General features: G+C 39.6%; 1 protein-coding gene across 5 annotated transcripts in view; it reads right to left on the reverse strand.

The window, feature by feature from the left end:
* PLCB4 (phospholipase C beta 4) overlaps positions 1–17,639 on the reverse strand; it is a 379,157-nt gene that overhangs the window by 43,584 nt on the left and 317,934 nt on the right. For all 5 annotated transcript variants that reach the window (XM_054696412.1, XM_054696407.1, XM_054696400.1 and 2 more), the window contains 5 exons: positions 9,274–9,374; positions 6,221–6,362; positions 5,421–5,505; positions 4,973–5,097; positions 2,910–2,961 (listed from right to left, as the gene is read on the reverse strand). In XM_054696412.1, coding sequence (XP_054552387.1) covers positions 2,910–2,961; positions 4,973–5,097; positions 5,421–5,505; positions 6,221–6,362; positions 9,274–9,374 — 505 coding nt within the window. The remainder of the gene's footprint in view (positions 1–2,909; positions 2,962–4,972; positions 5,098–5,420; positions 5,506–6,220; positions 6,363–9,273; positions 9,375–17,639) is intronic.

Consider the following 17,639-nt stretch of genomic DNA (forward strand, 5'->3'; position numbering starts at 1 on the left):
ATAAAAGTCTGCCTGCAGATGAAGCAGAGGCTGGGACTCACAAGCCTGGATGCTGTGCAGGTAGGGGACTTGGGCACTGATGCAGAAGCTGAAGCTGGAGCCAGAGATGGCTTTGTGGACCTGGAACCTATAGGGTTGTACAGGCTGCTTAACTTAGAAAGGCTCTGTGCTTGTTTAACTGTTCTGTAGCCACTGTTTCTGTCTTTCAATTCTTAAAAATTTGTGAAGAAGCCCTTCAATTTCATTTTGCATCGTGTTCACTGAACTATGTGGTTGATCCTGCCTGGTGTTTTGGGGTACGGAAATGAACTCATCCCAAGTATCCAGGTCTGTGTGGTAGGCGTGGTGAAGTCCAAAGTCAGTGGCAAGTGGAGGGATCCAAGATTCTCTGCAGACTTTGTAGAAGGTAAGGGAGGGAGAGAAGTAGGATCTTAAGCCAGATGGGTAGACAAGAGCTATAAGAATCAGAGGGTGGAGTCATAAGGAAGGGCGTCCTATTTTACCACCCCAAAAATGCCAGCGATTGTTCAACACTCCATTATTTTAATTACAAGCAAGAAATAAAAAATCGTTGCTGATTAGAACTGTAAGATGCTATGGATTTTAAGACAATTCTAATTTGAGAATGTTATGTAAAATGTATGCCTCTTTGAATCACAAAATATGCTGTTTTAATACCAACTATACAATCTTGTACAAAAGCCTGAAAATATTGGAGAAAGTAACTTGCTCTATTTTGTTTCATTAGGAATTACAGACATGCCTTCTATTTTCCTATCTTTAAGATTTTCCCATCTTTCATAACAAATCTTAAAAACAGATTTATTATAAAATACTTCTCATCTCCCTGTAGAAATTACACTTACTGGGCCTAATGTCATGGCCAACCAAAAACCGGGCCCACAGAGTAGACAGGGACTCTGGGTGGGTTTATTAGAAACTTACTGAGATTCTGTGTTTTGTACACTGATGTTCTATTAACAAAAAAAAAAAAAAAAAAAAAAAATAGCTATTGTTTGCCACTGTAGGCCTAGAAGGCACAGAACACTTTACAGAAATGCAGCCTTCCTCAGCTACAACTCCTCCATCACCAAGGGGCATATAGTCATGAGAAAGACCTCTCCTCCTTCTAGGTTGGGTGTGGGGAGGTTGGGGGATGCAGGTCTCTGTATCTCCTGCTCCACTGAACCATCACAATTATGTAATCTCTCTGGTGAGACTTAGATTTAGAGTCACATTGCCTCCAATACAGTAGTGCCCTTACTTATGATGACATTTTTACCACAAACAATGATGCAGAAAATGAGACAGTGAACATGTAATATGACCAAATGGAAATTCTTGAAAGGAAATGTAGTGAAGACATCCAACTCCTGTGGGGACCACTTTTATCTGCAAACTGTTCCCTCCCTGTGTCAGTACTAGCTGTAAGAGGGCTGAGGTCAGGATGGGGAGGTCTTTTAGCATCACTGGATTCTAAAGAGGGAGCACAGCCAGGTCTGCTATGTTTGCTATGAAGCACGTGGCCTCCCTGGGTGCCGTAAAAGCTCGATTTCAACAGAGGGCTCATTTATTCTTCCTTGGGTTTCTGTGTGTGGTCAATCGTAAGGACTTAAGCTTTTTCTCAAACCTCACTTTTGCACAGCAATTTGCAGTTCAAGAAATACTTGCATATACACTCACGTTCATTCGGAGCCAGTTGTTATGACAAACCCCATGTGGCTGGTGTTGTCCTCGTTTTATCAAGCAGAAAATTGAGGTTCAGAGTCTAACACACCTGCCCAGGGCAACACAGCTGGCACACAGAGGGGCTGGGATCCAAACCTGGGGCTGCAGACTGGAGCCCAGGGCTTTTATCCAGAACCACAGTTGTACCCCTGGGGCCTCACTGCCTCAGCCACCACAGAGGGTCCACCCATCAATTCACATGCACAATTGCCTGGTTATGAACACTTGGCATGAAATAACAAACAGCTTTAAAATAACTTCTGAACTACATACTTGATATTCTTGACTTCCCCTCACACCTCTACCCCCAATTACATAATTTCTATGTCATTTAAAATGCACAGCAGAGGGAAATGTAATGTTTATTCCAGGTATGTGTGTAGAAGGTGATTGGAGCCACATTCTTGGTAGCCACACTGGCCAAGAATCAGCTGGAAGGCAGGAAGAGGATGAGGCAGTACCCACTGCTTTGGGGCAGTAATTTGGGGTCATTTACCTTTGATACTACGTGGGGATAGATACATGAAGAAAAAAACAGCCACACAGTTTTTCCATCTCTATAGAATTTTAACTTCATTTAACCTTTTGGAATTGGGTGGAATTAACATTTCCTATTTTACTACTTGGTTCAGATTTTAAAGAGTGTTAAAAGTAAAGTAGGACAACTTTCATAGCATTATTTTTTGATAACTGCTATTCATAAAACAAGCAAAAATAACTGAGAGGACAAAGCTTTCTTCCTAGCAGTAGTAAATTCAACCTGACACCTATATCTTCATTATATATTAATTCACTTCATTCCTATAGTTGTCCTAGGTAAAATATGCATATTTAATGCCTATATTTCTGGTTAATGTCCAAATGAGGAGAATGCATTATTTTTTGGTAGCTACTGAAACTTCCACTATTGAATTTAAAGTGAGAAATAAACTCTAGAGTGCAGGATAAATTGCTCGACTTGAGGTTAAAATTATTTAAAAAAAATCTGCTTTGTATGGTTGAGGTAGATGGAGAATGTATATTTGCAAATATAATCTATCTAGGGATTTCATTTGTTTCCATCCCATCCCTCAAATCCAGCTTAAATTCAGCAGGCCCTAATTAAAAATGACACCATTTCATTATAGCTGTAGTATGGAGTTCTGGAACACACTGACAACAGTTTAAATCACATTACTCACCCGCACGATCCATTATACTCAAATTTCCCCTGATTCAATTGCATCGCTAAATCTGTCAAGAGACAAAAATAATTTAGTATCTTGTTCCTTGGATGAAGCTCATCCTGATGAAGTAATTTTATACAATGGAAATCAGATACTGATCCTGAGCTAAAAGGCCTTTCTGAAAACTACCAGGTGCCTCTGGGTCTGTTTAAGACGCTGTCTTGCATGTTAAAGTGACCTTGTATTTAATTTCTACATATATTTTCATAAAGAGCATGCCAGAATTTTTTTGAACATTGAATTCAATATGTGAGTTATACAATTCTTCAGTTTGTGTTGCAAGGACAGGTATCAACCCTGATTTTTGGAAAGAATGCACTTTGGGACTCTGGAGGAAGAATATGTTGGGAGATACCCAGTAGGGTCAAGAAAATATGACACTCAATGAAAAAAAAAATAAACTATATAGGTAAGTGGCCTCAAAAATGTGGTGGTTTGCCTCTACTTTTAGAGTTAGGAGGAATCCTAGTGGGATTTACACTGGCAGAGAATGGCTTATGAATAGCCTCTTGAAGGCAGACAAAACTTCCTTCTCATTAGCTAAAAACAAAAATAAGAAAGAGTAAACTGATGGATTATAGAATCTTCCTCAAATTTTCTGGTTAAACCTAATATTACAGAATAAAACATATTGATTAGTGAATTAACTGCTTTAGGATCATTTAAACTATATAAGAGACTTTCTGACAACTGAGAATATAACTTGATTTCCTTTTAAGTAAGCAGAATCATAGTGCTGTTTTATTTTATCTCTGCTAGAAATGATCTGGGATTTTGCTGGCATTAGGTGATAGCTTAGTATGGTAGGGACTTATGGGGATACTGTATAGAGATTTGACTGCAGCTTTGGATCACTGAAGATGCTCCAACTAGATGGAGAGGCTGGCAGGGATACAGTCAGCTCATCTTCACGCCAAGAGGATAAAAATCAAAGGGACTTTCTCAATCAGTCCTGGTAACAGAAAGATGGACAAAATTCTCAATAATGGTAGATGCACTAGAAAAGGAAACTGCCCTCAACCTTATACAGCAAAGACCTGAATGAGAGAAGGATTTTAGTTTTATTTGGTTTTACCCATCTTAAGGAGCACATTGGGGAATTAACCATTGAAAGTGAATAGATTTTGTGGCCTTTATAAAAATGTCCTAGTCTCCTCCCAATGGGGAAGATCATTATATGTTAGAAATCTGTCTTTCAGTACATTTTGGTGGATCAAGTTATAGATTAGTATCTTTTAATATTATACAAGTCCTTAAACACCACATTAGCAAACTCCATTCCATAACGCAGTACCCATTGTATTGTTGATACCTGCTGAGTATCTTTGGGAAGGATACTTTTCAAAGGAGAAACGAATACTAGTTACACTATGCAAAGATATTCAAATTCTTCTTACTTAGTTCTGTCTCTGGAAATGAGATAAGTTTGATGCAAGAGTAAGAAAAATTTGGGGCCTCCCTGGTGGCGCAGGTTAAAGTCTCAGCACTATCAAGTTATCGCCAGCCACTGTGGCAAGAGTTCGATCCCTGGCAAGAGTTCCATTCCATGCTAGGGAACTAACCCACATTGTGCAGCAGACCTGTCTAGCCCACTGCTCCCATTAGCAGTGTATTTCACTAAATCTACCTGTTCTACTCCCCACTCTGTCTCTGGTGAATCCTCTCACCCCGTACACCTCTGGCCTACACCCCAGTTCTTGTATGCATAAATAAATAAAAACAAATCTTAAAAAAAGAAAAATCTTAAATATTTTAGAAAAGGGGCAAATGTTTAGCAGAGCAGTCATGGCATATATGAAAGAAAACGGAATTTAAACAAAAATATTATGTTTTACCATTGTCTTATGGCTCTATTTTGGGTTTTAAATTGCTCACCATTATATAAATCCAACAACATATTGTTTTGCCATATGTCTGACTCCTTTAAAAAATGCCCACTGTCAACTGATGGCAACTTCTGGTATCAACCTGCCAAAGCTTCCTCATGGAATTTGAGATCACTGGCCATCACCTCCTACCTGGGGTTTGATAGTTCAGTGAAACCATCTGGCAGCCAGCGTTCCAGAAAATCTGAGGCATGTAATTACTGGAATCAACTCTGCCTCCCTTGGGGTAAATGCGACTCATTTGTCGTTTGTTGTAACTGTGTAACATATTAAGGAAAATGGGAAAAAGAGCATCCTGGCAATAATAAACAACAGAGGTCTAGTTCAACAGTGACAAACATATAGACAACAAAGAGCAAATATCACATTTATAAATGATGCTGAAGAGAAAAATCACAGCTCATTGTATGCGTTTTAAATATAATTCCCATTTGCGCAGATTTTCACAGCTGTTGTGGCTTTTCACACATATTATTAACTCTATAATCACAATCATATATTAACTACTTATCTATCTCAGAGTCTTCTGTCTAGCCAAAAGTGCAGCAACCACTCCTTTCCATTAAACACATAAGGATACTTCACAAATTCAATCGCATGTGTCTTTAAGTAGCCTAGACCCACCGATTCATTAAAAGAAGACATGTTATAATGAATGTTTCGGTCTGTAAAGAAAAACAAAATTGCACTCAGAAACCCTGCCATCAAACCTTCAAAGAAAGATAAGCAATAAATATAATTACATTCTGAATCATAAGGCTTTGGCAGCAGATGTTACATTATTATATCAGTAGCCTTTACTTCCATTAATGACCTACAGATGGAGACAGATGACTTGAAAGAAATGGAATGAATTATATTTGGAGTCATTAAACAAATGATGTGTACACCAACTGCCACATGCAGTCAGATCTGAAATATACAGAGATGAGGATGATGATGACGATGATGATGGTGATGATGTTGGTGATGATGGTGGTGGTGATGGTGATGATGCTGGTGATGATGATGCTGGTGATGGCTTTTCAAGGAAGCTCATGAATGATTATGAAAAATTCTAAAACACTTTCTCTGTTTATTTGGAGACCAGCTTTTGATTAAAAGAGGTCTTCACGAAGTGCATCTAACTCAAGAAACTACACTCCTGGATAATAAAGCAAGGTCTCTAATAAATCTGCAGTCTCTCAGAGCCACCCTGTGGATGGCGTTGGGAATGACAACACAAAGCCAAGCACGTGGTCTGTGAAACAAAAATGAAATAAGGTGGAAATAAGGTTCCAGTACCCAGGGGAAAAAAAAAAAAAAAAGTCAGACTACAGCTCATCAGCATAATAAAAGAAAAGCGAACAAAAGATAATAGCATATAACACCTGATGTTACCTTCAGCCACATGGAAACCTTGAAACTTCACAGGCTGTGCATAGTTGATCATTGTGGACAAATATGGATGGATATTAGTGGTAGCACCTACATATTTATAAGATGCCATCCATGCCTGCTCATCTTCTACAGTAACAAGCCCCTGCAAGCGAAATGAAGGGAAAATGCATGTCAGTGACTTTAGTTGGTTTCACAGATAAGTGCCATTGACTTCCTTATTAAGGATGAGCTGCATTCATAAATGGAAAGGTAAAAGCATTTTTCTTCCTCAGTTATGTTAAAGGATAACTGTAAAGGTTAATGCCTACCATAGCTCCAAATAGTGCAAAAGGAGCTAATGAAATGTAAACTTACTTATAACTTTGGGGAATATTTTAGATTTTCAAGTACTGTAAAGTATTTAAGAAACTATGACTGAGATTCCCAGCAAGGCTATGAAATATGTCATAGACAGTAATATTCATATTTTCACAAACGAAGGTGCAAAAAAAGAGCCTCTCTTCAACTTTAGCATACATCAGAATCACAAAGGGGAGGACTTGCTAAACACCTTTAGAGTTTCTAATGAAGTAAGATTGCAATGAGAATCAAGAATTTGCATTTCTAACTAGTGCCCAGATGCTAATGATGTGCCTGGCCCGGGACTATACTTTAACACTTCTCTAGAATTTAAGCCGCATACTGTGTGTGTGTGTGTGTGTGTGTGTGTGTGTATGCGTGCGTGCATGAAATATATATATATATGTATTTTTTTTTAAGAAAAGCTTATTAAATAATCCCTACATAAGACATATTGAAATTGCATTATTTCACCTACAGGAGAAAAGATAAATTAGTTCATGTCTTGGTAAATCAGAACACAATCAACAAAATCAACAACAAAAATAATGCCTTCAAGGGTGATCAACCTTTTGTTCAGAACTTTGAAAAGCTAAGTGTTTTGCACAGATGAAACTGCTTAGCACATAAATCAAGTAATTCATTTAAAAAATGGTCAGTCTGTCTTGGCTGGTGATTTTACAATATAAGAGAATGAGATGATCCAAACAATGTAACTTGGAATTTTTTAAAATTCATTTTTCATATGTTCTTACCTGCCACATAAGGGCAGAGGTCATACGTCAGCAATTGAATACACACATCTGAGGTCTGGGTGTTGATAAAGGCTGCACGTGGTAAGGCAGCCATATAAGCACCTGAATCCCAACAGACATCCAACAGTCTCAAAGTAGTTACAACCAAGTATCAGCTCTTTACATATCCTAAACCCATTCATTCAGTCTTCTTAGTGGACCAATGAAATAGGTGTTATTATCCTCACTTTATAGATGAGGAAACTAAGGCACAGAGAAGTTAAGTAACTTACCTAGGGTTACAAAGTTAGGAAATGAACCTAAAATTTCAGAAGTCAATACTATATACAAATACCAGGTGGTCCCAATCTGACCTGAGTATCTCACAGGTTCAAACAGGCTATTCCATGGAAATTGTTGAATTTTTTTTCATCTAGTCTTCCCCACTGCCTAGCCCATTCTTAAAATACGGGCCCTATGGAATCATTTCTTTTCCTTACTTCCCCACATTTCATCCATCAGTAAGTTGAATCACTTTTGCTCCTCAATATCTTTTTTTTTTTACATTATAAAAGGACAGGATTATTAGGAAAAGGAAACAGAAAAACAGAGGGGCCTACATAGACACAGGTGGGCAGAGAGCTGCTCATCGTCAGTGTATCTTAAATCCACTCCATCCTGTCTCTATTGTCCAATGTACTCCGCGGTGTGGCATGGTGCAGCAGTCTATCTTAGCTCTTTTCCCTGTATCTACTCTTGCTTCCTTCTAAACTAGTCTCCGTGTGGTAACCATAGTGATTTTTAAAAACCCAGACTACACTGCTCCCTTCCTAGAATGTTTCAGTTTACTTAAATTAACATTTGGATTTCATGCAGTGACCTTGAAAACTCTGCATCGTGTAGTTACCACCTTCCTGTCCAATCTCACCTTGTTTCACCAACCCTCATTCAGTGTCCTCTTCACACTCTCTTCAAAGTTATTGCCGTGGTTCCCTCTGCAGGGAGTTATTCCTCCATTTCTGTGAATGGTCGGCTCCTCTTGACCCTTGGGGTTCTCGTTTACTTTTTCCCTCCACCACACCATTCTCTCTTTCAGTTTTTCCTTTTTACTTTCATAAAAGCACTAATCACAAACTGTAATTATGTAATTGTTTGTTTATTGTCAGTCTCCTATTCACCCACTACTCCCATTGGAATACAGGCTTCATGAGAGCAGGAAGCATGGGTGTTTTGATCCTTCTGGGTTATTATGACCTAGATTGTGCCTGCCATATAGTATGTATACACAATCACTATTTTTATTGACCAAATGGTTGGATGGATAGAAAAATTTTTATGCTTACTTTATTTTATTTTATTTTTTTAAAGATTTATTTATTTATACAAGAACTGGGGTACAGACCAGATGTGCAAGAGGGTGAGAGGATTCACCAGAGACAGAGTGGGGAACAGAACAGGCAGACTGACGAAATACACCGCTGAGGGGAGCAGCGGGCGAGACAGGAGAGGTCTGCCACGCCATGTGGGACCCTCGCCGGCCAGCCGGGATGGAACCGGTACTGCAGAGGCTGAGGACAGCTTCACAGCTGCGTTCAACTGCCTGCTTACATAGAGGCCCTATGCTTACTTTATATAAGGAGGAAGAATATCTAACTAGAAGGATTGAATTTCTAATAGTTTTCAACAGGCTAAGCTTTGCTACTGATGCTGCTGGTGTCCCTCCACTCAATTATAGCAATGCACTAAATGATAGAATTTCAAGGACACTGGGAAAGTGCCATGTGTGGGCATGATGAATGACTCATTTAAAAGTTCTTTCTGACATGATATTGTGCATGTCTCAGATATGGATACTGGTCACCCAACTTAGAAGGGAAAATACAGGCTATTTTATTCTCTTGCAGCATCTCATTTCTAAAATTTCATAACAGCTGCTACCTCTTGAGGGTCATGAAAGGAAAGGGACACTGAGACTCTGACCTTCTTGACACTATTTGCCACGGCTTCCTTGTGACCCAAGTCATCAGCGGAAAGTTCATTTCCAAATTTGTATTCCGGGTGAGCTTCTTCCTCTTGGTCAGCTGATGAAAGACAAAAAGAAAATCCATGAAACCAACTTATACCAAATAGTCAGACCTTTATAATCTTGGTTGGATATAACACACACACTTTTCGAGAAGAAAGCTAAAAGAAAACAGAAACACAGGTGCAATTTTTTTTTTTTTTTTACAAATTACATTAACCTCTTAACTACTCAAGATCAAGGATCACATCATGCACTTGCTTATTTCCTCTGTATCCAGCATGGTCTTTGACATGCTTGGTGCTTAATACAATTTTCTCAAGTGAATGATTATTTGGATCCTAGCACAGTAACCCTAAAATGGAAAGTCTCAAATATTTTAGGAATATGAGTCACACGGTATTTTGATCTGCCATGAGACCTAAAGAAAATAAGAAGATAAAATAAAAGGAAAATAAATTTGATACTTTTGAAAAAGAGACTAAAATGTCTACTTGAATTTTGTGAGCATAATGGCTTATGGCCTAGAGTGCTGTGATATAAAAATGAAAGAGCTTGGGTGAATGGCACAGCTTCTGTGAGCAATTTGTCAAACCTGGCTCAGGCAGACAAGATTCTGACATGACCCCTTGGGCTCAGGCTAGGAGGGGAACTGGAAGCGCATGCTCACTAAGCTGGGGCCCAGGAGCAGGGTCCAGGCTAGAGAAGGAGGCACAGAAGTCCTCTGTCCACCGGTCCAAGAAAGTGATGAGAACTGTCGGCGTATCCACCAAGGCTGTCGGTGAAAAAAGGAAGAAGCGCTGAAAATGAGCACACAATGGTGCGAGATCTGGTTTCCCATGACTCCCATTTGGCAGGAACTCCCAGGTAAGGAATCTGCCTAAAAATTAGTGGAGATCACGACACACCCATAGCGAGCAGACAAGGCCAAAACAAATCCACATTCTCACAACACAAGGCAGGAAGACACTTAAGGAAAAAAAAAAAAAAAAAAAAAAAAAAGATGAGGGGGCGGAGCAACATGGCGGCGAGGAGACGCTGCCAGTAAGATCTCTCATTAAAAAAAGTGAATAGGGAGGAAAAGCGGCAGGTCCAGTGAGAACTGGGACACGGAAGATAAACGGGTGACGCCAGCGAACTGCCCGAAGAAGAAAGTGGCCATAAAAGAGGACTAGAAGGGAGGGAAGCGCAGAACCCTGCTCCCCTTCCCCGCCCACAGAGGCGGCACTCTCCGACCCGCAGAGAGGAGAAACAACAAACCAAAACAACCAACAAGAACAAACAACGCAGCAAGCGGGACTGTGACGGAAAGGAACTATTGCAGCCACCACACCCGTAACGGGAGCTGAGGCGAACCCTGCAGGATCCGCCACGGCGGTGAGCGAACGGCTCCGGGCGCCATTAGAGAAGAACAAAGACCCCGGGAGACGCGCACACAGCCCGGGCTGCCGGTAAGCCTGCGGGGGAAACGCGGCGCGCCTGGCGCGCTTGAAAAGCAAGTGCAGACCGGGATCACGGCTGCCCAGGTCCCCGCGCCTGCGACCTAGGCTTGCGGGGAGACGACCTAGGCTTGCGGGGAGACGCACGGAGGTCCTCACTGAGGTGAAGGTCCCTCCCTGAGTAAGCAGGAACCAGGCGCCCAGGCACTGGAGCCGGGTGCAAAAGGCGCCATTCCCGCGCCACTGAACTGGGCTACAGCCCGCGTCCTGGACCTGAGGGCTTTGAACTGAGACCCGGGGCACGAAAATTCGGGGCGTGGTTTCTCCACGACGGTGGGGCACAAGGCAGACACAGCACCCCAAAGCTGTTGAGGTGTACCCTACCATTCCCGCTCTGTTCTCTGTCCCACGGGGTGGGGGGAGGCGAAAAACAGCCCCCCAAGGACAATAGGAGAGATCTCTGGCGCCACCTAGCGACCAGGAAAAAAAAAGTCACTAACACCCTATAAAACAGGACATTTCTTAAGTCAGCTTGAAAAGGGCAGAAGGTTTCTGGAGGACCCAGTGGCCAGCCGGGAAGTTATTCCACGCCAGGCCCCTTCCGACCAGCAGTCTGAGCCCACAGAGGGAGCAGGCACCCACGTCCGGGGCAGACCGGGTGCACAGAAGAGTGTGCCTGAAACCGGAGGCGCAGGGACTGCATCCCGCTTCGCCATTTGAGAACAGGGACATTTCTTCAGTAAAAACTGCCTAAAACCAGCAGAAAGCTCCCCCAGAAGACAGAGATGGCTCCTGGAAGAGCCAGAGGGGAGCGGAGAAGTTCACCCAAGATGTCAGTCAGTCCGAGCAACACAGTGTCCCAACGCATACGACAAATTAGAAAACAGACAGTAGGGAGTAGAAGAACCACACGCAACCTAAAAACTCCTCAGGAAAGAAGCACACCACAAAAAGAAAACCACTCCCCAGATTGCAACGACAGCAACTTGGAAGAACTTCTGAGCCTTCCAGAAAGGAATTTAAAATTGCCATGATTAAAAAAGTGATAGATCAGAAGAAGGAAATTGAGTCCCTAAAGAGGGAAGTAAGAGAAATGCAGGAGATCAAAGAATTAATGGAGGAACTAAAGAACTCTGGGAAAAGCAATGAAAGCAGAATAGATGAAATGGAAGAACGAATAAGTAATCTTGAAGACACAGAAATAAAAAGAACCAAAACAGAAAAGGAAAGAGAAGTACGAAGGAAAAAGAATGAAGAAAGACTTCGGGAACTATCTGACTCCATGAGGAAAGGAAATATAAGAGTTATAGGAATTCCAGAAGGAGAGGAGAGAGATGTAGGAACAGAGAAAATATTCATGGATATAATTGAAGAGAACTTCCCAAATGAGAAGAAGGAGCTGAAAATTGATATACAAGAAGCAAGAAGAACACCAAACTTCCACGACGAAAGGAAAAACACAGCAAGACACATAATAGTAAAGCTCCCAAGAATCCAGGACAAGGAAAAAATAATGAAGCTGACAAGAGGGAGAAACAGATAACATTCAAAGGAAAACCAATCAGGCTGACATCAGACTTCTCTGAAGAAACACTACGGGCAAGGAGAGAGTGGAGGGACATAGTCAACAGACTCCAAGAAAACAGATGCCAACCAAGAATACTCTATCCCGCAAAGCTCTCTTTCCTTCCATGAAGAAAGAATATGGACTTCCCAGACAAAGAGAAACTCCGGAATTTCATTGCGACTAAACCCCCACTCAAAAAATACTACAAGGAATCCTAAAGCCAGACCTCAGAGGGACGAATAACAACGAAAAGACCAGAAAAAAAAAAGTATTAAAAGAATAAATAAATAAAATCAAAGGAAAGACAAACATAATGGCAAATACAGATGCTAACATATCAATATTAACTCTAAATGTAAATGGACTAAACTCTTCAATAAAAAGACACAGAGTTGCAGCCTGGATTAAGAAACAAAACCCAACCTTTTGCTGTCTCCAGGAAACACATTTAGCTACAAAAGATAAAAATAGGCTCAAAGTCAAAGGATGGAAAACAATCCTACAAGCAAATGGGCCAAAAAAGAAAGCAGGAACAGCTATACTTATATCAGATAAAACAGACTTCAAACTCAAAAAAATAAAAAGAGACCCCAATGGTCACTACATTATGATTAAGGGGACAATACTTCAAGAAGAAATAACACTCATTAACATATACTCACCAAACGAAAGAGCACCAAAATATATCAGACAACTGTTGTCCTCTCTGAAAACAGACATCAGAGAAAACACATATGTAGTGGGAGACTTCAACACACCACTATCAACAATGGATAGATCAACAAGACAAAAAATAAGTAAAGAAACTAAAGCTCTAAATAAGGACCTAGAGCATTTGGGCTTAACAGACATCTATAGAACACTAACCCAAAAAAAACGGAGTACACATTTTTCTCAAGCGCACACGGATCATTCTCCAGGATCGATCACATACTGGGGCACAAGACAAACATCAACAGATACACCAAGATTGAAATCATACCAACCATCTTTTCTGACCACGAAGGCATCAAACTAGAAATAAATCATAAAAAGAAGGCAAGGAACTATCCTACCTCATGGAGATTAAAAGCCACACTACTGGAAGACCACTGGACTAACGAGGAGATCAAAGAAGAAATTAAAAAATTCTTTGAATTGAATGACAAGGAGGACACAATATCCTAAATGTATGGGATGCAGCAAAAGCAGTAATAAGAGGAAAATATATAGCAATAGAAGCTCACATCAAAAAACAAGAAAGAACTCAAAGAAACAACCTAATCTCGAAGCTCAAAGATCTAGAAAAAGAACAACAAAAAACCCCAGAACCAGTAGAAGAAAAGAAATAATAAAAACAAAGCAGAGAATAAATGAATTGAAACTAAAAAAACAATCCAAAAGATCAATGAAACAAGAGCTGGTTCTTTGAAAAAATAAATAAAATAGACAAAACCCTAGCCAGGCTCACAAAGGAAAAAGGAGAGAGCACAATACACAGAATCATAAATGAAGAGGAGAAATCACAACGGCACAGCAGAAATCAAGAAGAATAATCAGTAACTACTATGAACAGTTATATGGAAACAAGTTCAACAATCTAGAGGAGATGGACAAATTCCTACAACTCTACAATCACCCAAAGCTAGATAAAGAAGAAATAGAACACCTAAACAGACCAATTACAAGCAGCGAAATTGAAATGGTAATTAAAACCTCCCCAAAAACAAAAGCCCAGGACCTGATGGATTTACAATGATGATTCTACCAAACATTCAGAGACGAATTAGTGCCTATCCTCACAAACTCTTCCAAAAAATTGAGAAGGAAGGGACAATACCAAACACGTTCTATGAAGCCAATATTACACTAATACCAAAACCGAATAAGGACAACACAAAAAAGAAAACTATAGGCCAATCTCCCTAATGACACTGATGCAAAAATCCTCAATAAATTTTAGCTATCAGAATCCAACAATGTATCCATAAGATAATTCACCACAACCAAGTTGGATTCATTCCAGGGGCACAAGGATGGTTTAACATCCGAAAATCAATCAACGTTATCCAACACATCAACAAAAAGAAATATAAAAACCATATGATAATATCAATAGATGCTGAGAAAGCTTTCGACAAAGTGCAACACCCATTCATGATAAAAGCCCTTGAAATTCTTGGGATACAAGGAACATACCTCAACATCATAAAGGCCATCTATGACAAGCCAACAGCCAGTATCATTCTCAATGGTGAAAAGCTGAAAGCAATTCCATTAAGATCTGGAACAAGACAAGGATGTCCACTCTCACCACTGCTTTTCAATATAATACTGGAAGTCCTAGCCAGAGCAATAAGACAAGAGAAAGACATCCAAGGAATCCAAATAGGAAAAGAAGAAGTCAAACTATCACTATTTGCAGATGATATGATAATATACATAGAGAACCCCAAAATCTCCACAGAAAAACTAATTCAACTCATCAATCAATTCAGTAAAGTGGCAGGATACAAAATCAACACGCAAAAGTCAGTAGCCTTCCTATACACAAACAATAAATCTGAAGAAGAAGAAATCAAAAAAACCACCCCTTTTATTATCGAAACAAAAAAAATCAAATATTTGGAATAAATCTAACAAAAGAGGTAAAGGACCTATACAAAGAAAACTATAAAACACTGTTAAAGAAATAGAAGAAGACACAAAGAAATGGAAAGACATCCCCTGCTCATGGATTGGAAGAATAAACATTATTAAAATGGCCATCCTACCAAAAGCAATATACAGATTCAATGCTATTCCAATCAAAATCTCAATGGCATTCTTCAAAGAAATAGAACAATTATTGATGAAATTCATATGGAATCACCAAAAACCCCGAATAGCCAAAGCTCTACTGAAAAAAAAGAAGGAATGGAGGCATCACACTCCCAGACTTCAAACTATACTACAAAGCCATAATCATCAAAACTGCATGGTATTGGAACAAGAACAGACATACAGACCAATGGAATCGAATAGAAAATCCAGAAATAAACCCACAGATTTATGGTCAACTAATCTTTGACAAAGGAGCAAAGACTATGCATTGGAGCAAAGAAAGTTTGTTCAATAAATGGTGCTGGGAAAACTGGGTCGCTACATGCAAAAGAATGAAGCTTGACCACTACCTCACACCATACACAAAAATCAACTCAAAATGGATTAAAGAACTAGACATAAGACCTGAAACCATAAAATACATAGAAGGAAATATAGGCGAAACACTACGGGATTTGCACATCAAAGACATCTTTACAGACACATCACCCAAAGCAGTGATAGTGAAGAGAAAGATAAACAGCTGGGACTACATCAAATTAAAGAGCTTCTGCACAGCAAAAGAGACAATAACAAAAACAAAGAGAAACCCCACCAACTGGGAGAACATTTTTGCACCCAACACTAATGATAAAGGACTGATCACAAAAATCTGCAAAGAGCTGATGAGACTCAGCAACAACAAAGAAAATAATCCAGTCAAAAAATGGGCAGAAGAGCTAAAAGAAACTTCTCTGAAGAGGAAATGCAAATGGCCAAGACATATGAAAAATGTTCAACATCACTTGTAATCAGGGAAATGCAAATCAAAACTACCATGAGATACCATCTCACACCAGTGAGAATGGCACATATTAAAAAAACTAGCAACAACAAATGTTGGCGAGGATGTGGAGAAAAAGGAACTCTTGTGCACTGTTGGTGGGAGTGCAAACTGGTCCAACCACTATGGAGAGCTGTGTGGAGATTTCTGGACCTACTAAACATAGAGCTTCCATATGATCCAGCAATTCCACTCCTAGGTATTTACCCAAAGGACACAGAAACATCAATTCCAAAGAGCACCTGCACTCCTATGTTTATAGCAGCACTGTTTACAATAGCTAAGCTTTGGAAACAACCCAAATGCCCAAAAATAGATGACTGGATCAAGAAGATGTGGTACATATATACCATGGAATATTACTCAGCATTCAAAAAAGATAAACACATGCAATTTGCAGCAACATGGATGGCACTGGAAGGGATCATGCTCAGCGAAATAAGCCAAAAAGAAAAGAAAAATACCGGATGGTCTCACTCATAGCAGGAATCTAGAAAACTTAAATAAGGGACCAGGAAAATGAATATAAGAAAGTGAAAATCAAAATCAACAAAAAAACTATGAACCAGAGACACTTTTTGGGGGGTGGGGGGCGGGAGGGGAAGGATTGGGGTCAGAATGGGGCGTTTGCAATTGTATGGGGAATATAAAAATAAAATTTAATAAAAAAAAAAAAAAGATGAAATGGTTTCTGAGTACATATTTAAATTACACACAAAGGAGACGAATAAATCCATAATATTAGAAATATCTTAAAAAACATTTAAAATGTGCAAAGGAGAACACATGAACTGAAGTAAATGAAAAACTATTTCACTGATTCTAGGGTGCAATTTTTTCCACATTTTAATATTTCTTTTTTTTTAATTTTATTTTTATATTCCCCATACAATTGCAACCCCCTTATTTTGACCCCAATCCCTCCTTTCCCTGCCCTCCCCCCCCCCATAGTGTGTCTCTGGTTCATAGTTGTTTGTTGATTTTGATTTTTTCTTTCTTATAGTTATTCTTTTTCCTGGTCCCTTATTTAGGTTTTCTAGATTCCTGCTATGAGTGAGACCATCCAGTATTTTTCTTTTTTTTTTCTGGCTTATTTCGCTGAGCATGATCCCTTCCAGCTCCATCCATGTTGCTGCAAATTGCATGTGTTTATCTTTTTTGAATGCTGAGTAATATTCCATGGTATATATGTACCACATCTTCTTGATCCAGTCATCTATATTTGGGCATTTGGGTTGTTTTCAAAGCTTAGCTATTGTAAATAGTGCTGCTATAAACATAGGGGTGCAGGTGCTCTTTGGAATTAATGTTTCTGTGCCTACTCCTAGGTAAATACCTAGGAGTGGAATTGCTGGATCATATGGAAGCTCTATCTTTAGTAGGTTGAGGAATCTCCACACAGCTTTCCATAGCGATTGGGCCAGTTTGCACTCCCACCAGCAGTGCAGGAGAGTTCCTTTTTCTCCACATCCTCGCCAACATTTGTTGTTGCTAATTTTTTAACACATTTTAATATTTCTAATGTTGTAATGTGTCTTTCAATTAATGGCATTTTATAATTAATTAGAAGCATTTTTCTTTCTTAGTCATGATAAAATAGTGGTGTCATTCAACTGATGATACCTAGGATTTAAAATTTCTTGAGGGGTCGCTTTCTGTGAGATGCTAGTCCATTATGGGGAGAAGGTAAGG

The sequence above is a fragment of the Talpa occidentalis genome, unplaced genomic scaffold (genome assembly GCF_014898055.3).
Source record: "Talpa occidentalis isolate TD23 unplaced genomic scaffold, MPIMG_talOcc4v2.1 talOcc4.10, whole genome shotgun sequence".
NCBI classification, from domain to species: Eukaryota; Metazoa; Chordata; class Mammalia; order Eulipotyphla; family Talpidae; genus Talpa; species Talpa occidentalis.